This window comes from Typopeltis vanoorti, chromosome 10, assembly GCF_054136105.1.
Source record: "Typopeltis vanoorti isolate ZY-2024b chromosome 10, IOZ_Tvanoo_1.0, whole genome shotgun sequence".
In the NCBI taxonomy this organism is placed as follows: Eukaryota; Metazoa; Arthropoda; class Arachnida; order Uropygi; family Thelyphonidae; genus Typopeltis; species Typopeltis vanoorti.
Window position 1 is genome coordinate 89342748 of NC_143558.1, and position 27087 is coordinate 89369834.

General features: G+C 35.9%; 1 protein-coding gene across 3 annotated transcripts in view; it reads left to right on the plus strand.

Moving 5' to 3' along the window:
* Positions 1–27087, plus strand: part of LOC150102576 (uncharacterized) — a 226285-nt gene that overhangs the window by 116368 nt on the left and 82830 nt on the right. For all 3 annotated transcript variants that reach the window (XM_090399811.1, XM_090399813.1, XM_090399812.1), the window contains exons 4-5: positions 19656–19835; positions 26080–26266. In XM_090399811.1, coding sequence (XP_090255937.1) covers positions 19656–19835; positions 26080–26266 — 367 coding nt within the window. The remainder of the gene's footprint in view (positions 1–19655; positions 19836–26079; positions 26267–27087) is intronic.

Consider the following 27087-nt stretch of genomic DNA (forward strand, 5'->3'; position numbering starts at 1 on the left):
GTATTTTCGAATGATGAAGTGTTACAGTCGTTATTTAGTATGTTTAGGGAATTTGATGCTATGAACTCTTCCAAAATTTTCCCTCGATTGTTTGTGTTTTCATTAAACCATAATACCGAATGGGCATTGCTATCTATTCCAAGTATTAGGCCGTGGCTGGTGGTAAAATCCGCGATGTTGCTCATTTTTTCTAAGTTGTGTTTTATGTCTGTGTGATAGTCGAGATACATACTCGCAGCAAAAGTTTTAATTCCTCTGTACGTAATTTTAATAAGTACCGTTGCTGTGCTGAGTAATTAATATTGCCTTGACTTCAGGGTTTACCACAAGTATTGCAGCTCTCTTTCTTTCTTTCTGATCCTTTGGAAAATATTTTATAATTACTTGGAAAGCCACATATTTTGTTGGTGGTGTTGTAGGGTTCTTGTATTAATGCTAGTCCTATATTTTTTTCTATTTATGAGTTCTGTTAAGTTATTTGCAGCCTTTATGGAGCATTGAAGATTTATTTGAAGGCATGCCAGGGGATGTAGTGCTGTTTCTGCTAGCTCTATTATTGCTTTCCATAATCGTGTTTTGAATTTTGAGCTGTCTATATTAGTTGTATGTCGGGCAGTCTTTGCTTACACATGGTTTACGCATGTGTTTGCAGTCCTTTTGGTTTTGGCATGATTGTTATGATTTTGGCAGTTTATGCAGTTCATCTCTGACTTATTTCGTGGGCACTCGCTGAACTTATGTTCTTTAGAGCAGAATGGACAGGTGGTTCCCCCCCCTGCAGTCTTCTGTTTGATGGCAAAATTTATTGCAGCTTACGTAGTCTGCACAATGGCAAATTCTCCACAACATTTTGACACCGGTTTTTTAGCAATTTGGTCCTCACCATTGAATCGACTTCAATAATTAAGTTTCTCTTGTTCGTTTTTTTATTTGTCATGAAGAATTTTTGTAAGGCAGAATCTACCGATGTAGATTCTGCATGCGGATTGAGTCAATTGCATTGTTTGTATCAATTCACTGGGAATGTCATATATAATTAGTCTTTGAAGATATTTCCTACTGGGATTTGCTACTAACATGTCTTTGCATTCCTTAGTGATTTCGTTATGTAGCAAATCTACGTCAGTCTTTTCTTTGGATTCAATTAAGACTCCTCCGTTATTAATCCTTTTCATTTTTGTGATTCCGATTTCGATTTTCCTTGGGTCGATTTTTTCTTTGATGATTTAGTTTCCTCGCTGTTTAATTGAGCTATCGGTTTCACTATTAGTTTATAGCGTGGGTTGTTTTCAGATTCGTCTTTGTTTTTAGCATTGTTTTTAACGACATGCGAGTATAGCAGTAGGCTGAGCTAAGTTAGCCTGTTCCTGGTTGCTTGTAGCAGTCTGTAGTTCTATTGATACTCTAGTTTCGTTTTTCATTTTATTGAAAACCTTCGTTAATTCACTTACTGCAGTTAGTATGTCCTTTTTTAAATCGTTCCTTAACTTGCTGCTTACTTTCGCTACGTTACGGCAAATCTAGGGCTTTTTTGAACTCTAATTCGTCCTGTGCCACCATCATAATTACTTAAAGTTGTGGTGTTATAGGTTTCTTATTGAACTACTACGTTTTTCTAAGGTACAAAGTTTAAGATAATGTACTTACAGTTTCCTGCTTGTTTCTAGAAGTGATGCTTCCATTGAGTTAGGCTTCAGAGGGTTGTTTCTTGTGACCTTTATACCTCCCAGTGGCAATAGTTGGGAGAGGGGAAAGTGGTTGCCCTTGCTGTAGCAGCTAATACTATTATGACCTTGCTGAACAATAGATAGTATGATCAGCAGTATTCAGTCCATAAAGATAGAATAAAATTTCACTCATACGTGCTTAGAAATATGAAACTATAGAGTAAATTATTCACTATTAGATAGATCACTGTACAAGCTATCTGTACTAGATACATCCAGTTTTTCTGTTCGATACCACACAAAATTAAGGTAAAAGCAGGAGCGATTTCAGGCATGTCCGTTCATGTCCGAGTCTACTTTGTGTGTGTGTGTGTATGAAATTTACACTTTATCATTCAGAAAGTGTTTTTCATCATATTGATGCAAGGAAAATGGCAGATATGGCTTTCTTGGCTGCCATTTTCCTTGCATCAATACAATGTTTAATATAAAGGATTTTGTATGATGTAGTTGTATGCTGTATGTATTTCTTGGCTAAGAATAAATGGTTTATGGTATGAAAGCAAAAGTGAAAAGAGAGAGAGTTTTTCATAAATGTTTCAAGAGCAAGAAATGTGAGTTATGTGGAAAGTGAAAGAGTGAAGTGACTAATATTAATGATGTAAGAAAAGATAGTAAAAGTGTTCTGCAGAATGTAGAAGGTATAAACAATAGTGTGGAAAATATGAGTGAGAGCATGAAAGAAGTAACTGAAAGTAATGTGGATGATGATGATGAGGTGACAGTAAGGAGTGAAATAGCTTGCTTATGTGACATCCATCACAGGACAAAACAGTAGCTAGAGCGAATGGAAATGTGGTTGTCCTATAGTATAGCATGTGGTACAAAGAAAAAGTGAATAGGGAAAGTATGAAAGTGAAATAGGAGAAGGTATTGTTTGGAGATTCAATGATAAGAGATATACTTAATGAGAAAGTGTCAAAAGCATGTTTCCCAGGTGCAGAGATCAAAAATATTAATGAGGCTATTAGTTTGCAGAAGGGAAAAGTGAAAGAGTTGATTGTTTTGACAGTAACAAAAAATTTGAAAGGTGAGAAATATGTAGTGAGAGAGGATATGAAAGAGTTAGTGAAAGAAGCGAAACAAAGAATAAGAAAATAAAGATTCTGGGTCTACTGCCTTGATGTGATAGGATAGAATTGAGAAGAAGGGCCATGATTGCTAACAAGTCAGTGAGAAGGTGCAGGAGGAGGAGTGGTGTGCAGTTTATATGTGTGTGGAGTGGGCAGAAGGATATGTATATGCCTGTTGGATTGCACTTGAATGGTTTTGGAGCTAGATGTCTGGAGAGACTGTTCTTCATTGCAAAGTAAGAAGTGCAAAATCTAGAAACTAGAAGTATTGGGAGGGGTCAGTAAAGTGTGGATTCAGCACTTCTTAGACAAATGAATGGATATGTGTACAAAAATTATTGTGTGCAATGCTGAATGCAGTTTCACAGATTTCTAATCAGAATACGCTGGTACTGACATGCAGGAGTAATGGTGGTTCCAAGAGAATGTTGAATTGTATGTACACAAATGCCAAAAGTATCAGATGAGACTTGGTCGACAGATAATGATATAGTTATAGAAACAGAATGTAAAGAATATTGCATTTTCAGGGAAAAAAGGTGGGATATTGCTGATGATAGCTGAAAAACTACAACAACCAGCAAAATTAGAAGGTAGAAAGGATTTTAGGCCTGGGGAGAAGGTTCATGTGAGGCTATATAGTGTGTGAGAGATAGAGGCAATAGAACAAAATATATTGATCGTTGATACTGTAGATCAGGGGGTCCAGATGATGTAGATGCCATGCATTGGCAGATTGAGTGTGCCAAGCAATTATTATGAGGTACTTCAATTATGAAGACATAAATTGGAGGGAGGAAAGGAGGCATGGCAAGATGGAAATGGAATGTATGCAGTGGCTAATGGATAATTATCTGAAATAGCATGTCATAGAGAGAGCCAGGATTTTGAGAGTGCTGGATCTGGTAATAGCATGAGAAGATATATCCATAACCAAGGTAGGCACTCTATTTCCACTTGGGGAGAGTGATCATGCACTCTTGTTATGGGAAGTTGCTGAACATGAATTCTTTGCGAGGAAAGGGTTTATGTTGAACTATAAAGCAAGTAAATATAAAAACGACTTAGGAGACATTTTGAAGTAATGAAGCTTGAGAAACTAACGGAAGGAATGTCAGTAGTAGATGAAAGTGGTCAAGGATTGTTTGAGAATAAGTGGGGATTAGGTGGAGTAGTAGAGATATACAGGGTGTTCGGGATAAATTTGACAGTTTCGTAAGGAAAAAGAAAATCTTCTTTGTATCTATTAAATTTAATGAATTGACAAAAAAACATTACAGGCAGAGTTAATTACAATACTATCAACAAGATTTACTCAAAATAACCACCATTAGCATCGATCACAGCTTCAATTCTGCTTCGGAACCTCGAACAAGCTGATGCTACAGTCTCCCTGGGAAGGGCCGCAAAAACTGTTTTAATTTTATCCATTAACTGGGCTTTTGTATTACTGGAAGTGCGATTGGTGTCTTTTTCAACTGCGCCCCATACAAAATAATCCATGGGGTTAAGGTCTGGGGAGTTTGGAGGCCAAACATTTGGACTGGTGAAGTCGTAGAAATTTTCAGACAACCATTTTTGACTTTTCCCAGAGGTGTGGCAAGGGGCCGAATCCTGCTGCCATACATACGGCCTACCATTGGCTACCCTTGTTATCCAGGGCTTGACTACAGTTAGCAACTCCACGAACAAAGCCCGAATTCCAATGCCAGGGTTCTTCAACACCTGTTCCTGCAGATTTGCGAGGAATTCTGCTGTACGAACGCAATCAGATCGTCTGCTAGGGATCTTTCTTCTTGCTACATCCTCGTAGTCACCATTGCAAGTCTCTAGTTCATGCCTGATTGTTTTTACTGTATTCAGGGAGCATTGGGCAGCAGTCGTAATATCCTTATTTTGATGGCGGGCACGAATCATCATGATACAAGTTATTCTCTTCCATGATTCAGGTGGGTTCCAGCTATCCATCCTTTCTGACATCTTGTATATGAATGAAGAAGGGTCCAAACTTTTAAATGAAGAGAAGTGTGTGTTAATACATGTAACTTACGGAAAAATATAATTAATTATAAATATGTCAAATTTATCCCGAACACCCTGTAAAGCACAAACTGCAAATGAAAAAAAACATTGCAGAGTGAATATGAATATACATGAGTCTCTGACTGCATGGTCATCAGCATACCCATGACAGTACAAAGTACAAGCAAGAAGGGTAACTACTATGGTAAGAAAGACCAAATCAGATTACTAGAGAAAATTAGCTAAACTGGCCAAAGTAAATCCAAAAGAGGTTTTTCACTATGTAGCAAGTAAGAGGAAAAATGGAAAGGTGACTTTAATCAATGTTGATGGTAGGATGGTGACAAAGGCAAAAGAAATAGTTGAGTTGTTGAGTGCATACTTCTCTAAGGTGTATCATCCAGCTGGAGATTTTGCATTCTGATGTGACAAAGACTCGTGTCAAAATGGGGTAGATGAACTGGACATGTTAAGCATATTCAAAAGTGTCAATGTAAATAAAGAAGTGGGACTGATGGCATGTCAGCCCATGTACTACGAGGGTAGTCTGAAAAGTTCTCGGCCTAACAATGAAAAAACGAATTTATAATTTCAAAATTATTTTTATTTTTCAACATAATCTCCCTTAAGACTAATACATTTATTCCAGCAATGCTCCAGTGCCATTATCCCATCCCTGTAGTGGTTCTCAGTAAGATCTGCAAAATACCCCTTTACAACTGCAATCACCTCTTGATTCAAAGAAAAGCGCTGACCAACAAGGAAGAGTTTTAGTTTTGGAAAGAGATAGAAGTCAGAGGGAGCCAAATCTGGGCAATAGAATGGATGTTCCAACAATTCATAGTGCAGATCCCTTAATTTTCCCATTGCCAAAATACCATTGTGGACACGTGCATTGTCCTGATGAAAGATGATTTTTTTCTTCTGGAAACTGGGTTTTTTCTCACGAATTTTTTCGTCTAGTCTGGTTAAAAGATCGGAATAATATTCCCCAGTTATTGTTTTACCCTTTTCAAGATAATTAATAAACAAAATGCCTTTAGCATCCCAAAACACCGCTGCCATGATCTTTCCTGCTGATGGAACCAACTTTGTCTTCTTTGGCGCAGAACTACTGTCTTCTGTCTACTGTTTGGATTCTGGTGTGTAGTGGTGAATCCAAGTCTCATAGTAATAAATCGATGTGCAAAACGAGTTTTATTCTTGTTAAAATGCTCCAAGCACTGTTCAGAGATTTTCATGCAAGTGCGTTTTTGATCCTGTGAGCAAGCACAGCGCCCATCTTGCACAAGGCTTTTTCATTTGCAATTCTTCGTGCAAAATATATCCTACACATTCTTTTGAAATGCCTATAAAAATGAAAAACACTCTACCTTCCATTTCATTCCCATTAGAATATCATCTTTGTTCAACCTTATTTCACTTATTCCCATGATTTTGGGACAAATAAACTCAGTCAGTGAAACCATTACATCTCCCTTATTTCTGATACTTCTGACATTTATAAATAAACACAGCAGTTCACTTTTAGGTCTATTACTAGTCCTACCCAAGCCATTTGTTGATTGTGATTTCCCCAATCAACAAGTGGCCAATTACTTTTATCACCGCTTACCACATGTATCTGCTCAGTCTTAACTTACCCCACTCACATCCTGATCTGTTCCATTTCTATGCTGATTATCTTCATGCATACAATCACTGCTACTTTGAACATCCACTCTTCCTATACCATGTCTCCCTGTCCACCAGTGTTCCCCTGTTTCACTGTTCCTCTTGCATTCCCATTCACTCTTCATTTCACACTACTACTGTTTCCATTGCCAAGCACTTCTGTCTCTTCAATACTCCTTTTCTGATTTTTTACTTTATCTCTTACTTCTGATCTCTTTCTTGCATCACACACTGCACTTCCTAGAGTATTAGATAAGGTAATAGAAAAACTGGTGAGAAATAGGAGATACAAAAATGGGTTGATAACAGCAGTATTCTCTGTGGTTATCAGCTTGGGTTTGTTAATGGGAGATCATCTTTTACTAAATTTCTTATGCACTATAACAAGGTAACAAATGTCTTGGACAATTTAGATGCATATACAGTGGTATACTTTGATTTTGCAAAATTTTTTGATAGACTGCACATGACAAGCTGTTAAATAAATTCAGTTGGATGGGATTGGATAACAGACTTCTGAGTTGGATCAGTTACTGGCTGTTAGATAGATATCAGAAAGTTGTATATAGGGTACAGTATCCCGAAAGTGGAAGGTTCACTAGTGGTGTGCTGCAGGGGTCAGTTTTGGAACCATTGTTGTTTAACTTATATATATTAATGATATTAGAATCGGTCTCTGACTCCATGGAGGTCAGATGTTAATTATAATAATAATAACATTATCCTCACAAAAAACAATAGACACTCTCCTGGATGTTTTCAAACAGTATAAATTACGCTATTCAGCCTATAGAAAAATCAACATTCATGGAGAGATTTCTTCATGCAAAGTCCCACTGCTATCCATCACAAAAAATGTATTATAAAATCCTTTTAAAACAGGACATATTTCCAGCAGTATGGAGCAGAGAAGCCAAAAACATGAATTTCTCCATCTAATCCTTTCATAAAATGATTATAATAAAAAAATAAATAAATAAATAAAAGTAGTTGTGAATATTCTAAAGTAGCCTCTTAGACAAACAGATAGGAAAAAAAAAAGAATATAGAATTGCATTAACAAGGAATAAAAGCTACTTTCTTCCTATTAAACAAGATCTCAAGTCTCCTTTGACCTCTAAAACCTTGAACAAAGGCTCACACCCTATTCACTACTCAAAAAACTTGGAGTACACAAGATTGGCTAGTATATACCCATGTCAGAGCGTATCAAGGAGTTTAAAAAAATATATACACAAAATCAGTACTAGTAGAACATACAATAGAAACAAAGCATTAACTTCTATGATAGCATACAAAAGTGGCCTAGAAGGACTACAGTTTCTTTGTCAGCACCTTGAAAAAGTTATTGCTAATGTTAAAAAAAAACAAAAAAACATATTAATGCAGCAAGAAACAAGGTATGATCTTATTATTATTATTAACATTTGATTTCCATGGAGTCAGAGACTCATCATGGGAGATACTCACATATAATGCTCATCCAACTGCGTCTTAAACTGATTCAATGTGTCCCCATCCACAACACACTCAGGCAATGCATTCCATTCACCAACCACCCTCCATGCAAAGAACCTGCTTCTCACTCCTTTGCTCACCTTCCCCCTTATGCAGTTTCCAGCAATGCCCTCTTGTTCTCCTCCCCTCTCCCATTCTATGAAAAATCTCTTACATGTCTACCTGATAACGACCCCTGACCAGCTTATATGTCTCAATCATATCCCCTCCTCTCTTCCTCCTATTCACGAGGCTCTGCAACTTACATTCTCTCAATCTGTCCTTGTACTCCACATTCCAAAGACCACTGACTACCTTGGTGAATCTTCTCTGTACACTTTCCAGCATATCCTTGTCACCATGAAAACCCAGTGACCAAATCTGTGCACAATAATCCATATGAGGCCTGATCGAGGCCTTATACAATGGAATCATAACCTCTCTGTTTCTGCATGTCAGGGTTCTCTGCATCATTGCCATTATTCGATGCAATGTCTTCACAACTTGTACAATGTGGCCCCTGAATTTCAGGACCTTGTCCACCATCACTCCTAGATCTTTCATCTCCTCTACTTCTGTTAAAGTTTCCCCACCAAGTGTATACCTTGCATCCCATCGTTGGTTACCAAATCTCAAAACCTTACACTTGGCAACATTGAACTGATAGTTCCACTTACCTGCCCATTCATGCAATCTATTCAAGTCCTCTTGTAAGGCATTAACATCAGCCTGACTGTGCATTGCTCTCCCCAGTTTTGCATCATCTGCAAACAGCTGGATATCACTAGTTAAACCCAACCCAATATCATTAACATACAAATTGAACAACATTTGACCTCCACGGAGTCAGAGACTCATCTTGGAGCACTATTGCATACATTGGTCATCCAACCGCATTTTATGTCAGATTTGGTCATCCTTCATCAAAAATCCAATGCATACCAATGTTGGTGTCACTCTGCATCATGTTGTTACCTTCAGTATACAGTATGAATCATGCATATTTACCATTGTTAGGCTTTTTCAAATATTTGCTTGTTGTTTAACTCATTCATATTTTTTTATTTGATTCTCTTTATGCAGTGCGTTATAATGTATGTGGAACTATTAGAGGTTTAAACAGAATATAATTGATTAACAAAGTGGTCTCTGTGTGGAATTTATGCTGGACTGATACTTCTGACATTCCCATCTAGAGCAGGCTCATTAGTTAGTCTACTCACAGTGGGATATAGATTCATTTCCCAAGGTATGATAACCCATTGAATTAATTCTGCTACTTAGCTTTGATTATCCTGTTAAGAAATTGAGCCTTCATATATTTTTATAACCAAACTACTATTTTTAATATACAAAATAACATAAATATGCACAACAAAAATTATCAGAAACATTCCTCACTGAGTCTCCCTGGAGGTCTAATAATAATAATAACAATAACTAATCAAGTAGCAAGATATACTTAAGACTTAGGAACAAGTCATGCATGTGCTGCTTGAATAACAAAAAGAGAACTAACAAAGCATTTAAACCGATGTGACTCGATCAAGACCAGGATCTCACTGAGAATAAAAAATATCAGTTTTTTGTAATCTCACTTTCAACAGCACAAACTTGTGATGCTTTCTTTTAAAAAAATAATTTCTGTCCTTTATTGATAAATAAATAGGAATGTAAGTCTGTTTGTTCTGGTAACACTTTTTCTAATTGAAATGGTAAACATATAAAAAAAAGAAACGGTTCGTGACAACAACAACAGCAAAATGGACTCAATAAGCTTTTCCTGCATCTTTTAAACAGAATAATAGCATATCACTCAAAACTTAATTCTTCAGATTTTTCCACTGGGTATCTGAGGTTTGATTCTTGTTTTCAATCTTTGTCCTTTTTTCTGCAATAATACTTGCATATTTTGATCCTTTCAATTAATGAATCACTCATATACCTGAATATTTTTCTGATATATTCTCTTGATCTGCTCACAAACATCTGATACGCATTTGTAATAATTTGTCTCACTTTTGTGCATGCTTGGAAATACAACAGAACACATCTCTTGTAGTCTAACAAACCTTGTGTACTGTCATTACAGATTTCAATGTTTTATTTGAAATTAAGTTCTTTTCATGCTAGTAAGTTTATCATTTTTAATTACACCATGAAAATAACAGAAAGGATAAAGATTTCTCATTTCACAAAGTTTAAACACAGAGGTATCATACATTTTCATACTGGAAATTCATTCACTTATTTCTGTAATGTATGTGCAGTGGTTAAATTGGCATTTCTTGTAACAGCATTAAATAGGAGATATGTGTATATATGTTACCGGCAAAGTGTGAAAAACAGGCATTCTATAGAATGCGTGACGTTTTTAGGCAAAGTATGAAATGTCTATTTTATTTTAATATTTTACATACTTTCCCTAGGCATTATATAGAATGACAAATAATATTTCAGCAAAGTATGAAAAACGCTTTTATTGAAAAGATGCATGTGAAAATGTAAGAAGTACAAAATGTAGGATACCGTATTTTTCTACAAAAAAGAGAAAAAGACCAGTGCTGAATTACTTGTTGCTACAAGGTAGACTGGAATGACATTTTGAATTACACTTAACTGTTTTTCATACAAAAGCACTTCAAATTTCGGCACTGGGTCTTGCAAGTACACCTCACGAACCCTTGGCCGCTACCCGTGGACTGAGTAGAAGCGGCTGACCGGAGATCTATTTCGTGGTCAGGAACATCTCCAACTCTTGTTAATAATAATAAAGTGAATTGTGGTCTGGCATAGAGTTGGTTTAAAATTCCTTCGGCAGTTCCAAGTCGGTAAAAACCATCATCTGTCACACTCATAACAACCGCCAGCTGATTGTGCGAGTCATCCCGTCCCTTGTCGACATCTGGGATAGGAACTTGCACAGTGGCCCCCAGTGGTGCAGGAGGAAATTTTTTCTCTGAATCCATTTTCATTTTTTGGCCTGTATTTCCAGATTCAATTTAGATCGAATTTTACCTACGACAGCATTCTCAATATTGAAGCAAAGAGTACACAAAATATTAACACAAAACCTTCTATTTTCTCACTTGCATCGCCTTTACTCTCATGTCCACAGGCGGAACGTCAGGAATTTTATACTTTGCCCATTTACCTTTTGGCATTCTATAAAATATCTAGGAAATGTGTGAAAATCTCAGCATTTCATACTTTGACATCCCACTTTTGGCATTCTATACAATGCCTTTGCCAGTAATTTCACACTTTGCCAGTAACATATACAGATAACCCTCGTATAACGCGGATGTTAGGTTCCATAGAAATGCTGCGTTATAAATTGCGTTATGCGAGACTCAGATTACATAGAAAAAGTAGGGTTAGGTTCCGAAATCGTTTTTTTTTTTAGATTATATAAACAACAATGACATACCCAACAAAAATATATTTTTAATTAATTCTTGTAATTCATGTAAATTAAGTAAACATAAACTATGAAACAAATATATAGTATAAACTTATAAAATTACAAATTGTACATAAACTTCATTGCACATAATAAAGTGCATATTTTAATCATCATCACTATCTTCAAAACAAACATTTCGTAGATGGTCTTTATTTATGAGTGGCCGGAAGTCGTCATCACTTGAAATCTCTGGGACATAATTTGTATAATTCTCATTGCATACTTCGACTGGTTTAGTTATCAAGAAGTTCAGTAATAAGGCCTTGCTTACCATTATGCTGCAATTTTTTATTAAGCTAATAATATGGAGCTAAACAAATATCCAATTGTCTCGTGAATTTTCTGGAGCCCTCGTTGAGGGATCATTATCCATAAAATAGCTTCTTAACTTTCTTGCCAAGTCCAATCCTTCTGCTAATTTCTCTGAACTGAATTTTTTTAACGGATTCATCACAATCAGAATCTTCGACAGAACTTTCCCTGTCATTTGGTTCAACATCATCTATTAATTGTACTAGTTCCTCCTAATTTAAATTCATTTCCTCATCAATTAATTCACTAATTTCGTTTTCCACCATATCGCAAAAACCCTCTGAGCGGTCATTACTATAGAAATAATTTTTTTACAAAAAAAAAAGCATTACGTATTGTATGTAACTCACCAGGAAATAAAGTGCTCAGCTTGAGATGAACACACTTATGATTTTTAATGCGCTTTCCTGGCAGAAAACGAAGACAACTTTCAACAATAATTAACACTTTACATGGTAAACAATTGATGTAGATGCATGCCAAAGGTATTTCCTCTAAAATTCGCTACTTATAACTACATGCGCGATACAAGCAGACACAAATTTAACAAAGATAAAATTTGATTTTTAAGTCACGAGGTGAAAAATATAAGAAAAGATAAAGGGTTACTACAATTTGTAGACCGTGTTTTTATCGGAACCGTGTTGTATAAGTACCACGTTCAACAAGGGTTACTACAATTTCTAGACTGCATTATAGCGAAACTGCGTTGTATAAGTACCGCGTTATACGAGGGTTACCTGTATATGATATTTTGAGATTTTTGCCAAGATTTTTTATATGATACCGTATATGAAAAAAAAAAAAAAAATCCTGTATAAGTTGATGATTGAATAGGACATTAATGGATTTGCTTTGAGATAAAGGTCAAGATTTGCCTTGTATGTTGTTACAGGCTCAAGATTCGATTATAAATCATCCATGTGATGATGCTTTGAAAAAATAAATATTAATATGCTTCCAAAGATGTTTTCTGGATCTAATTATACAGATGTTAGTTCCTGATCACCATGAAAACATTGGATGATATGGTGGTTTTCCACCATTTCATCCAATGGATGATCTAAATTATAATAATAATAATAATAATTTAGTTTTTGAAAGTTTTTCACTTGGTTATATTATAAATTAAAGATACCAAGAAAAAGATTAAACCAAGTATATAATTTATTGGTATGTTTAATTTATAATATAACCAAGTGAAAAAACTTTCAACAACTATCTATTTCTAATCCAGAGTATTTTTAATAATAAGGTGTGACACCTTTTGGCAACTGGTATATGGAAATACGACTTCTCCATTACTTCCACCTTAGTATCGCCACCTCTGGGTCTGGCTCCCACTGATGAGACCTCAATAAATGTCGAAACTGGTCTAGGTAGTGACCCTTCCCATAATGCATAGCATTATACATGTCCGCAAGTAGATGTGCTTTGCATTATGGGATACAGAGGCAAGTGATGAGAAGTTATACCACCTTTGCCACGAGTTGACCCAGTCCTGAAAGATACTTCAGGCACAAACTTTGTTTGCTTACACTTGGATAATGGATTAAACCAAGTATAAAATTTCTTGGTATCTTTAAATTAATAATAATTTAGATCATCCTCCATGGAGTCCAAAGACTCATTGCAGAAGATCCAATCTATCATACCTCTCCTTGAACCCATTAACAGACAAAGCACTCACAGCTGACTACTCTGGCAATCCATTCCACTCATTCACAACTCTCGAAGTAAAAAATTGAGTCCTCACACCCTTACTAACCACACCCTTTATTCAACTTCCAGGGACCTGACCCCTTGTTCTGGTCCCTCTAGCCAAGTGCTGAAACATTTCCCTTGCATCTATCCTATAAAACTCTTTTAGCAACTTAAATGTTTCTCTTTTTCTTCTATCTACCAACTTCTACAGTCCATACACACCCTCAATCCTCATAGGGAACATTCCACAGGCCACTCATCATCTTGATCATTCGCCTCTGAATCCTCTCCGCCACTTTCTCATCCTCAAGAAACCCAGGGGACCAGACTAATTTAGATGTGAGCATATCAAGGCCTTGTATTTTATAAAAAGATGTTTTATTAACTTGCTTATACGTGGGCTGTTCAATAAGTAATGACTAATTTTACTGTGGCGAAACCACTCATCACAATATTAATTTCTGTGGAATAAAGAAATGTTGCTGTCTGTATTAACAAAAGAGGTTGATAGATGGCGTATATGGGCTGATGTGCCAGAGTGTCACGTGACTAAACGCAAGCTTGTTTCGGACCAGTCTTCGAAATGGAAGCGTCCTTGGAACAGCGTTATGCGATTAAATTTTGTATGCGTTTGCAAAAATCGGCATCAGACACTTTTAACATGATACGTTAAGCTTTCTACAATGAAGCAATGTCGAGGGCAAGTGTTTTTCGCTGGCATAAAACTTTTAAGGAAGGAAGTCAAAATGTGGAAGATCTTGAACGTGAGGGAAGACCATCGTCTATCACAAAGACAATGATCAACACAGCAGCGATTATCATCAAGCATGTCAAAAGGAAGTATCCATTGCTGAAGAATGGCTTCTTATTGCACCACGATAATGCAAGGCCACATATTGCTGGTTGTGTAGTGGACGTTTTGCAGAAGAACAACACAGATATCCTACCACACCCTCCGTACAGTCCTGATCTCGCACCGTGCGATTTCTGGCTGTTTCTCCAGCTCAAGAAACCACTAAGAGGCTGCCATTTCAAAAGCAACAAAGCATGTGTAAAAGCTGCGGAGGCAGTTTTGAAAGAACTCAAAAAACGGACTTTCACATGTGTTTAATAAGTGGGCGCAACATTGGGACAAATGCATCGCGTTTCACGGTAGTTACTTCGAAAAAGACCATGTAAATGATGACGATTAAAGGTAATCTGTTTTCTGTATAAATATAGTCTTATTACTTATTGAACAGCCTACGTATTTCACTGAATTTCAAATCAGCATCATTCTAGCACAACACAGCTTGTATACGCGAGAGTAAGTGAAACAGTACAATCGTAATGGACAAAAGATCTAAAGTCCTATTTTAGCACCCTCTAATATTGTAAAAAAAAAATTTTTTTTTAAATACAGTTATGTGGGAGTTGCTCTTAAGGTAACAATCTCCCAAATTTTGGGCAAATTAATGCAACTATATTTCTTCAGGTTAGGAGAATTCTTCATAGCCATGGCTAACTCAAATAAATCTGTAATGACTTCTAAATAGTACACTAGTTTTCTTCAGTCTAATCCTATGTGAAGGGATGTCCCAGGCATTGTCTGCCAGTCCTGATTTGCCATAATAATGGTAGTGAATGTATTTTGTATGTTCTTCCAGGTGGATGTTAACAGATCTTCCTGTCGGCTAAGTCATGGTCACAAGGATCTTCATAGACTCTAGGGTGTGATAGAGAGTGAAGTTTATCCTTAGGTGAATGGATCAGAGTTGCTAATTTAACATAAGGTTTGAATGTGGTGTGAAGGCCATGTTTCATTAGTACTTTTGCTGTCTTTTCTGATGTACCTCTGACATAGGGAATAGAAATGGTAATGTTGTGTTCCTGTGTATTAGAGGAGGGAGAAGTAATGGGGCTATGTAGTATTTTATCTATTTTGTAGGAATTGTAGCCATTGGCCAAGAAATTATGGTGCAGATATTTGAGTTCTGTGGACAGAGCTGTATCATTAGAACAAATGGCTCTGGCTGTGTGTATGTTTTTAAAATGCCATACTGTTAGACTGGATGATGATGTGATTGTTTATGTAGATATCTTTCTGTGTGTGTTGGCTTTCTGTAATGATAGTATCATTACAGAAATGTTTGTTATTATGTAAATTTATCATTGTTCTCAGTACTATCAATTTTAACAAAAATGTTAGCTGTAGAGACATTAAAAATGTTTTACTGTTCTGTTAAATCTTGTATAGGAATTTAGACACTTGTGTTGGGTTGTTTACTATACATACACCAAAAACGGATCCACATTCAATTGCTCTGATTATTGTAAATTGCACTTTTCTGTAATTGTCTCAAATTATTTTTATCTTATTTAAATTAGATTTTAAAAAAATTAAATGCTTTCTTCATAAATTTAGGATATAAAATGCTGTGCTGGATGGAAGTATAGTGTGTGGAAGTACTGTGTGTGTGTGTGTGTGATGTGTGCCAGAGATCAGAAGACAGAGATGAAAGGAAAAATCAGGAGAATAGTACCAAAGAGACAGAAGTGCTTGGCAGTGCAAACAGTAGTAGTAGTGTGAGAGAGGAAGAGAGAACGGAAATACAAGAGAAACAGGGAAACGGGGGGGGGGAGTCATGACATAGAGAGAGTGAATATTGAAAGTGGCAGTGAAAATGTGTGTATGAAGATGGAGTATATTGTGATGTGGGTGGAGAAGTTGAGACTGAGCAGATGTATGGGGTAAGCGGTGATAAAGATGATTGGGCAGGTGTAGTGGGGAAATCACAACCAACACATGGCTTGGGTAGGACTGACTATAGACCTAAAAATGAACTGTTGTGTTTGTTTACAAATGCCAGAAGTATCAGGAATAAAGGGGATGAAATGGTTTAAGTGATTGAGTTTATTTGCCTCCAAATCATTGGAATAAGTGAAACATGGTTAAATGAAGATGATATTGTAATAGGAATAGAAATGGAAGGGTACAGTATTTTTCGCGAGGATAGAAAGGGGAAGAAGGGAGGGGGGGAGGAGTGCTACTAATGATAGCAAGGGAAATAAGTCGACATAAGATAGATATGAAAGGGGGAAATAGTGGCAATGGTTATGAGGCAGTGTGGGGTAACATGGAGGTTGAGAAGATGTATTTAGTTGGATGTTGCTATAGGCCTGGGAATGTGGAAGGTGGTGATGAAGAAATGTACAAACAACTTGGATTAGTCAACAAAGGAAGGGTAATTATTATGGGTGATTTTAATTATGGTGGTATAGATTGAAATGAAGAGAGAGAATCTGAGAATAAGGAAAATGAATTTCTTGAATTCTTGAGAGATAACTATCTCAGGCAGCACGTAAAGAAGTGCACGCAAGGATCAAGAGTTCTAGATCTCATCGTTTCATCAGAGGATGTAATTGTTAGAGGGGGTTTTACATTTTCTTCCAGTTAGTGAAAGTGATCATGAAGTAATCATCTGTGTTGTGGCTAGTCATATGCAGACTTTTGTGAGGAAAGGATATATGTGGAATTATAAGGCTGGTGATTATGACAAGCTTAGGAGACAGCTTGGAGCTATAACATGGAACGAGGAGTTGAGTGGTAAGGAAATAAATGCTGCATGGGAACTGACAAAGAAATACATAATAGCATCAATGTACGACTGTTTATTATTCCAAAGGCAAAAAAGTTGGATAAGGTAGGTGTAAAATGGATGAATTTGGAGCTTAAACATGAAATCTAGAAAAAAGAAGATACTTTAAAGGAAGTACAAGATGAATAATAGTAATAATTAGTCACATGAAGAATATAAAGAACAAGCCAGGAGAGTGACTCAGTTAGTAAGGAAAACAAAAGTAGAGTATGAGCAGAAATTGGCAAATCAGGCAAAGAAAAACCCTAGAGAGTTTTTAGATATGTTACAAGTAAAAGGAAGAATGATCATGGTGAAATGAAGTTAAAGGATGAAAGTGGCAGAATGGTAACTGATGCAGAAGACACTGTTGAGGTATTCAGTGATGAATTTATAAGGGTATTTCATCACGATTAGGGTGGAATAGTGAGGAACTTAACTGTAGAAGACATAGGAGAGGATGGTTTAATTGTGAGTGAGCAAGAGGTATTTCAGGAAATACCTCTTGCTTAAATAAACTTGATGTCAATAAGGCAATAGGATTTGATGACATATCACCACACATCTTAAGGGAATGTTCCAGGGAATTGGCAGTGGCATTGGCATGCCTCTTTAATAAGAATCTTACAACAGCACAAGTTCCGAGGGAGTGGAAGAGGGGGGGGGGGGGTAAATTGTTCCACTACATAAAGGTGGTGATAAGGCTGTGGCTTCAAATTATAGGCTGGTCTGTATATCAGGAGTTCTGGTGAAGTTACTGGAAAGATTGGTGAGAAGTAGGATACAGAAATGGGTTGATAACAGCAGTATTCTCTGTGGTTATCAGCATGGGTTTGTTAAGGGGAGTCATGTTTCACTAACTTATGTACTATAACAAAGTGGCAAATACCTTGGACAGGGGAGATGTGTACTTACATATACAGTGGTATACTTAGATTTTGCAAAGGCTTTTGATAGACTGCCACACGATAAGCTCTTAAATAAATTGAAACAGATGGGATTGGATAACAGACCTGAGTTGGACCAGTGACTGGCTGTCAGATAGGTATCAGAAAGTTGTATATGGGGATGCAGTATCCTGAAAGAGTAACTAGCAGTGTGCTGCAGGGGTCAGTTCTGAGACCATTGTTGTTCAATTTGTATGTTAATGATATTGGGTTGGGTTTAACTAGTGATATCCAGCTCTTTGCAGATGATAATGATGCAAAACTGGGGAGAGCAATGCAGAGTCAAGCAGATGTTATTGCCTTGCAAGAGGACGTGAATAGATTGCATGATTGGGCAGGTAAGTAGAATTGTCAGTTCAATGTTGCAAAGTGTAAGGTTTTGAGATTTAGTAAGCAACAATGGGATGCAAAGGACACTTGGTGGGGAAACTTTAATGGAAATAGAGGAGATGAGAGATCTAGGCGTGATGGTGGACAAGGACCTGAAATTCAGGGGACACATTGCACAAGTTGTGTAGACATCACATCGGATAATGGCAATGATGTAGAGGACCCTGACATGCAGAAATAGAGAGGTTATGATTCCTTTGTATAAGGCCTTGATAAGGTTCATATGGATTATTGGGCTCAGATTTGGTCGCTGGGTTTTCATGGTGATGAGGATATGTTGGACAGGGTCCAGAGAAGATTCATAAAGGTAGTCAGTGGTCTTTGGAATGTGTGTGGAATGCATTGCCTGAGTGTGTTGTGGGTGTAGACACATTGAATCAGTTTAAGAGACGTGGGATGAGCATTGTGTGCAGTAGTGTGACTTCCCACGATGAGTCTCTGACTCCATGGAGGTTAAATGTTAATAATAATAATAAAATTCTAAAAAAAAAATTTTTTTTTTTTATACAGGTTGTTATTAACATGGAATTTTGAATATTTTCAATAAAATTCAGCATCTTGATTATTATTATTATGAACTCTTCTCCAGGGAGTCCAAGGACTAAGTCACTATACCTAAATACCTGTCATATTTCTCTGTCTTTCTCCTTGAACACATTCATCAACAGTGTATTCACAATATCTAATGGTTACACACCCTCACCACTACCATGAAGGTCATCTGGATCTCATGTTTCATAAGCATGAACTTGATAACTTTCTAGGAATAACCCTGAGGTCTACTTCAACCATCCATAATCTACAAAAATCTCCCTTGTGTCTAAACTGTGAGATATTCCCCTTTACTTGTATATTTCTGCCATCTGTTCCTCAGACTGTGATGAACATATTCCATCAGTTTGCCCTCATATGCACAATCCCATTGGTCAGTTATCATCTTAATTACCTGCCTCTGAAATTTTTTCAACTGTCTCCTCTCCTAGGTACAATGATCACAAAATTTTTAAAAAATATAAGTATGAACTATATGTATCACAGCTGTATGATTTTAACTTGATAAATTATTTTTTCTATATTTCAAAATTTTTAATAAATATAAGTATGAACTATATGTATCACAGCTGTATGATTTTAACTTGATAAATTATTTTTTCTATATTTCGATCTAATACTTTCTCAAACTGCTTTAATTTTTTCCTCTCATGTCAGTGTTTAATTTTATGTAGGAATTTAGACCATCAGATAAACGCACACCAAGTCAGCAAGCTGAGGATCTTTTTAATCAGTACCAAGAAGAAATCATATTAGATTCTCAACAACTTAATCCTGAAAAGGAAATTTCAGCTCGTTTGGCCCGAATTCAAGATAGACCCATAAGTAATTCAAAGGAACCAGAATTATCAAAAGTAAGAATTTTTGTTCTTTAATTTTAAATTTTAATATTTTTAAGATTTTTAAAAATTTTTTTTTATATTTTTAAATCCTGTGCAGGACAAATACTGTTGGAGTTGTAGAAAGATGAATACATTGTTCAAAACTTAGAAAAAAAATAAAAATAATAACCTCAAAAATCGAAACAATTTGGATTTCAAAAATAAATAACTACATTTCATAATACCTTTTCATTTCCCAAAGGCAGTGGATAGCACTTTTTTAGTCTTAACTTGAACATCAATTAGCAGTCTCTCTTCACTGCTCATTGTTATGGTAAGTTGAACATGTTTCTAGCCACTGTATTAGACAGAGTAACATGAAAATACAGTAGGTACATGCTGTCTCTCATGTTCATGTACTGTGTTTTCTAGAATTTTCTGGGTTGCAGGAATCCTACTTTTCTATGCCAAACATAGATAAACTTCATTAACTAGTCAAAAAAAAAAAAAAACATAAGGAAAAGGTTCATTTGGTCAGTGACTAGAATTAAAGATTAACCACCTTACTCGCCATTATGGATCAAATACGCATCCTCATACGCTTCATATCCATCATATATTTCAATGTAATATCAATGGTATTACAATTTTATTATGCACTTCACATCCATTGTAACTTGGACGTATATATACGTCCTGGCCGGTAACATGGTTAAAGGATTTTTTTTTTTACCAGTTTAACATTGTGGATACAAGCACCCGTATTCAAATTTTAAAATAAATTTTATGCTTAACCACATTAAACGCAAAAATACAATGATCTAATCTTTATGCACTCATTCTCTCATGCCTATCACTAAAGCATTCAACACTACTGTTTCCCATACCAACTTCCTTTACGTTATGTCCAGAGCCTCTTCTATTACTTGGATTTTTATAAAATGTATGAATTTTTTCTAATCATACAGTGATTAATACTTTGTCTGTTAAGTCTGTTACAAGATCAGTTGGCCTCTTTTGCAGGCATGAGAGTGGAAGGGTGAGGACCTGAAATTCCATATGCATGTCCTGCTATCTCTATATGAGACCATATATCTCATCTTCAGTATTTATTCCTTTTAAATCTTTTCTGCATTCTAGATGGGAGTCAAATCCATATATATATATATATGTATATCATCATCATCATTATCAAATTCCTGCAATGTACCCTCAGGTGTACAGGATATGATAGTGCTACATGAAAAATTTACATCATTACTAACCTCCTATCTACAGTTTTCTTTCAAATCAGTTTGTTACCTGTTCAAGACTCCAACATTATCAGATCTTATATTTCTATCTTCTAAGGCACTTTTTACCATATCAATCCACCTATATCTTGGTCTTCCTCTGGGTCTTTTTCCTAATCTTTCCTCACCCATTCTGTTTAAGTGACCATACCACCTGAGATTAACTCTGCTAATGCATTCCTGGATGCTGACCATGTCAAGTTCTTTCCTAATATCCTCGTTTTTAATATAATATTGCCATTGATGCCATCCGTCATGCCCCTAATCTTTCTCAGGTCTCTCATATCTGTGGTCGCTAGTCTTTGGTCAAGTGTTTTACTTCTTACCCAGCTCTTAGATCCATAAGTTAAAATTGGTTTGAACACTGTCTCGTATACAGCTAATTTAGTGTTTTGACTAATTTCTCTCTTATTCATATAAATTTATTCAGTCGACTTCCTGCCATACCAGCTTTGTTGATTCTGTTGTCTATTTTCATATTTAATTTACCTTCTGACGTTAAAACATCTGATATTGAAAGTCGATCACATCTTTAGAGTTTCTTTACTTTTATTATTAATCCTTATTACTTTTGTTTTATCTTTGTTTATTTTTAAGCCTACTGAAGATGCATTTTCTCTTAATCTTTCTGTTTTCTGTTGCAAATCAATGAAACGAGAAAAAATCAAAACAGTGTCATCTATATAATCTAGATATTCAAGACATGTTTTCAAATTCCATCTTAAACCAGCTTTGGTTTTCTTAGTTTTGGTCATAATCCAATCTATCACAATATTGAAAAGTAGGCTGGACATTATACATCCCTTTCGAACTCCAGTTATAATGGATCTCAAGGTTCTACACCAAAACTCGGGATCTACTGTTTTCATACATTTGTTTGACAACATTAATTATCTTATTTGGTATACCATAAATGCTTAAGATTTTAGAGAGGATTTCTCTGTTAATGCAATTGAAGGCTTTGGCAAAATCTATAAAAATTCAAGCAAAGCTAATAATAATGGCAAATACCTGTTGGATTTCTGCTCATGACATGGACTGGTTATTACTAACACACAGTGTTCCAACATATAAATATGCACAAATTCACATGGAGATAAGATGCAAGGAATAAGAAAAGTCTCAATGACTATGTTATTATTAATAGTGATATAATAAATTTAGTTTAATCCTTTATCCAAGTGTGAGCAAACAAAGTTTGCGGCTGAAAATATCTTCAGGACTGAGGAAAGGTTGTGCAACACCAGGCAACTCGGAGCAAAGGTGGACCAAGCTATCATCACTCTTATCTTAGTATCTCCCATAATGCAAAGCATATCTCCTTGCAGATATGCATAATGTTGCATTAAGGGAATGGCCACTACCCAGACCAATCTCGTCCTTTATTGAGGTCTCTTCACTGGGAGCCAGGCCCTGAGGTGGAGATACCAAGGCAGAAGCAATGGAGAGGTCATCTTTACCTGTAGGAGTTGCCAAAAGGTGTGCCACCTTATTATTAAATTACTCTGGATTTAGAGAAAGATGTTCAAAGTTTATTTTTCACTTAGTTAGACTATAATAAATTTAGTTTAATCCTTTATCCAAGTGTGAGTAAACAAAGTTTACGCCTGAAAATATCTTCAGGGCTGAGGAAAGGTAGTGCAACGCCAGGCAACTCGGAGCAAAGGTGGACCAATCTATCATCACTCTTATCTCAGTATCTCCCATATCTGCAAGGAGATGTGTTTTGCATTATTATTTCTTCAGGCAAGCCCTGAAGAAAACATTGATCGATTCAGCCAGAGGCATGTGGTGAGGTCGTCTGCAAGGATAGAAAAATCAGAACTCCATGGTGGACACAGGAAGTTAAAGAGGCAGTGAAGGAAAAGAAGAAAGCATATCAAAAGTTCTTGGCAAATAAGTCAGCTTGTGCTCTTAGAGAATATAGAGACAAATGTAAGAAAGCTAAACACTGTGTAAAACTAGCTAAACAAAAGTCATGGGAAGACTTTGGTAAGAATATAGAAAATAAATATCAAGAAGGTGGCAAAATATTCTGGAGGTTGTTGAAGAAGATCAGAAATGGAGGAAAGAGTGCTGTAAAAGGAATTAGAGATAATAAAGGTGACATGAAAACTGGAGAAAAAGATATCCTTGAAGTATGGAGTAATTACTTCTAAAAATTGCTAAATGAAACAAGCAGTGATAGCACAGTGGCAAAAAAATTCCCAACAGGTATACAGTCAGGAATACATATCCATACTTGAAGTAGAAAAAGCCATCTCAAAGGCTTGAAATGTGGAAAGGCAGCAGGAGTAGATGATATTCGACCAGAAATGCTGAAATATGGTGGTATAAAAGTCTTACAGTGGCTGCACTGCATAGTTCAGAAAGCCTAGACACAGGGACGAATTCCCGATGATTGGAGTAGAGCTCTAATAGTACCCATATATAAAAAGGGGAAATAAAACTGAATGCAAGAATTACAGAGGTATTTCTCTAATGAGTGTTCCTGGTAAAATTTATGCAAGTATACTTGAGAAACGGTTGAGAAGGATTGTGGAAGAAAAGCTTGGTGAAGAACGCACTGGATTCAGGCCAAATAAAGATAATCATGTTCAGATTTTCACTTTACGACGAATACTTGAGAAATCATGGGAATATAACAAAGATCTGTATTTAAGTTTTGTAGATCTGGTGAAAGCATATGACAATGCGCCAAGAGAGAGAAGCTATTCAAAACACTACAGTTATATGGTGTCAATGGGGCATTATATCAAGAAATACTTAGTCTTTATTTGAGTTGTAAGTCAGCAGTTAGAATTGAAGGAAGTACAGGAAGATGGTTTTAATGTTAAATCTGGTATCAGACAAGGATGTACATTATCCCCTCTGTTATTCATTATCTGTATGGATCACATTATGAAGAAAAGTGGTATTAAACTTCTTCTTCTTCTGCAGCTTCTCCCAGTTAAGTGGGGTCACTGTTGTTGATGATGAGTCTCCTCCACATCTTGCTGTCTTGGGCTGTCACCACATCCAAGTTCTTCATCCTCAAAAAGTGGTATTAAACCTAATATCAAAATTGGAGATGTTAATGTTAGATGTTAAATTAAATATGGAAATTTAATTTAATGGAAAGCTACTTAATGAAACTTCCTCCTTAGATGAAGAAACAATCAAAAAACTTAAGACATACCATGCAAGATCTCCTAGAATTTATGGCTTACCTAAGCTACACAAAACTAATGTTCCACTCAGACCCATCATAGACTGTATCAGCAGTCCAACTTACAAGTTATCAAGATTCTTATCTAACCTTCTCTGTCCTCACATAGGCCACTCAGTCTCTTCAATCAAAAATTCTACAGAGTTTCACACAAAATTGAAAGACTTTCAACTGTCAAAAACTGACTTGTTAATCAGCTTCGACATTGTCTCCCTCTTCACGAACATTCCCCATAAAGAAACAATAGAATTACTAACTCAAAAATTTCCGTCTGATATAGTTGAATTGTTTAAGTTTGTTATTGCATCAGGTTACTTCACCTGGAAAGGTCAAATTTACAAGCAAGAAGAAGGAGCAGCAATGGGATCTCCTTTATCACCAAACCTAGCAAACTTGTTTCTAGAACACCTCAAGGAAAAAATATTCACTTTTGAACCCAAGCCAAAAATTTGGTTAAGATATGTCGACAATGTATTTGCAGTCTGGGATCATCCCGAACATGAATTACAACTGTTTCTAGATAAAATTAACCTTCTTCATCATCGCATCAACTTTACATTAGAAAAAGAATCTCCACAGGGTATCTCCTTTTTCGATTTACACATTCAAAGAAAAGAAGGCAGTTCCATAGCCATGTCTGTCTTTCGCAGGCCTACATTCTCAGGTCGCTACATTCACAATTCTTCCGCTCATCATCCATCTCAGAAATCTGGCATTATTAAATCACTAGTTTCCAGAGCACACAAATTCTGCTCCTCTGAAGAATCTCTAAACCAAGAATTAGAAGTAATCAAAAATACAGCCATCCTAAATGGATATAATCCTAAAAGAACACAAAAAATCATCAGTCACTTTCCCACACATCAAACCAGACAAGAAGAAGGTCCATAGGATTCCCATACCTTATATCAAAGGCATCTCTAAACATCTTTCTAAAATTATGAAGAAATACAATTTTGCCACTACTTACAAACCTATCAACCAAATTTACAACTTGTTACCTTCTCCTAAGGACAAACTCTCACCTTTGATGTTGTCTGGCGTTTATGAGATTCCATACTCATGCAAATTGTCTTACTTTGGACAGACAGGTAGGTCTGTTCAGAAACGCATCTCGGAACATCAAGACCACATTCGTCTTTTTAAACCGCAGAAATCTAGCCTCTCTCAACACGGAATTGAAAATCCAAGCCATAGGATCCATTGGGAAAAGTCTAAACTTTTACATAGATCTTTATATAAACATGAACGTTTATATAAAGATGGTTCTGAAGCCTTACTACACAGACCAAATTTAAACTGCAACGACGTTCTTACTATAGTATGGGAAATTGTTATACAAAATTGTGTAAAATAATAATAATTTTTTTTTTTTTTTTACTTCTGTAACACGTTACGCACGTTTAATGAGATTCTATTGTAATCATGCACCTAACTGTATGTTATTCCTATTATTGTTTAAACTACTGTACTGATGATGTCCTAAGATACTTAGGATGAAATATTTACAATTAAATAATTTTCATTGTGGTTAATACGTGTATTTCTTTTAATTATGATCTCACCACAGGTTTCGTTATCTAAAAAAAAAAAAAAAAAATGTATATATGAGATTTTTTTTAATCATATAAAAAATTCATTCTTGTTACAATACTAATATGTAATGAACTGGAAAAAAAAAATCGAGTTCATTACATATCTAAATTGCATGCATATCATATATATTTTATTGAAATAGTGTCTTATAATTCTGTATTTGTATTGCATATGGTTTCAGCACTCCTCATGTTCATCAAGCCACATGAAAGAAGCTGATCTTGAATTAACATTTTTTGAATGTCTGAAAATGTCCAAAACTGCAGAAGCTTCAGCACAGCAAGAAATCATTGATTTATATCAAAACAAAGAAATTAAAGAATCACTGAAAAAGACTAAGAAGAAAAAGAATGACAATAAATGCACAGGTTCTAGTTTATTTATGATTTTTTTTCCCTTCTCTAAACTGTTGAATATCACATTAATATTTTTGTTTTAAAACTTTATTTTAAAATACTCATGTAACCTGCTCTTATTAGTGTTGAAATTTTATTTTTCACTTGGTTAGAGTATAATCAATTTAGTTTAATCCTTTATCCAAGTGTGAGCAAATGTAGTATGCACCTGAAAGTATCTTCAGGACTGGGGTAAGGTGGTACAACACCAGAGCAACTCGTTGCAAAGGTGGAGCAAGCTACCAAGTGTGAGCAAACGAAGTTTGCTCACACTTGGATAAAGGATTAAACTAAATTTATTATACTCTAACCAAGTGAAAAATAAAATTTCAACATCTTTCTCTAAATCCAGAGTAATTTATTAAAAAAAGGGTGGCACACCAATTGGCAATTCCTATAGGTGGAGATGACCTGCTAATGCTTCTGCCTGATATCTCCATCTCCACTTGGGCCTGGCTCCCACTGAAGAGACCTCAATAAAGGTCGAAACTAGTCTGGGTAGTGGCCCTTCCCTTAATGCATAACATTAGACATATCCGCAAGGAGATGTGTTTTGCATTATAGGAGATACTGAGACAGGAGTTGTTGGTAGCTTGCTCCACCTTTGCAACGAGTTGCTCTGGTGTTGTACCACCTTACCCCAGTCCTGAAGATACTTTCAGGCACAAACTTTGTTTGCTCACACTTGGATAAAGGATTAAACTAAATTTATTATATTCTGCTTTTATTAGAACATCTGCATACTTAGCTATTTTCTAGATTATCACAGCATGATCAAGATCACCAACTGGTAG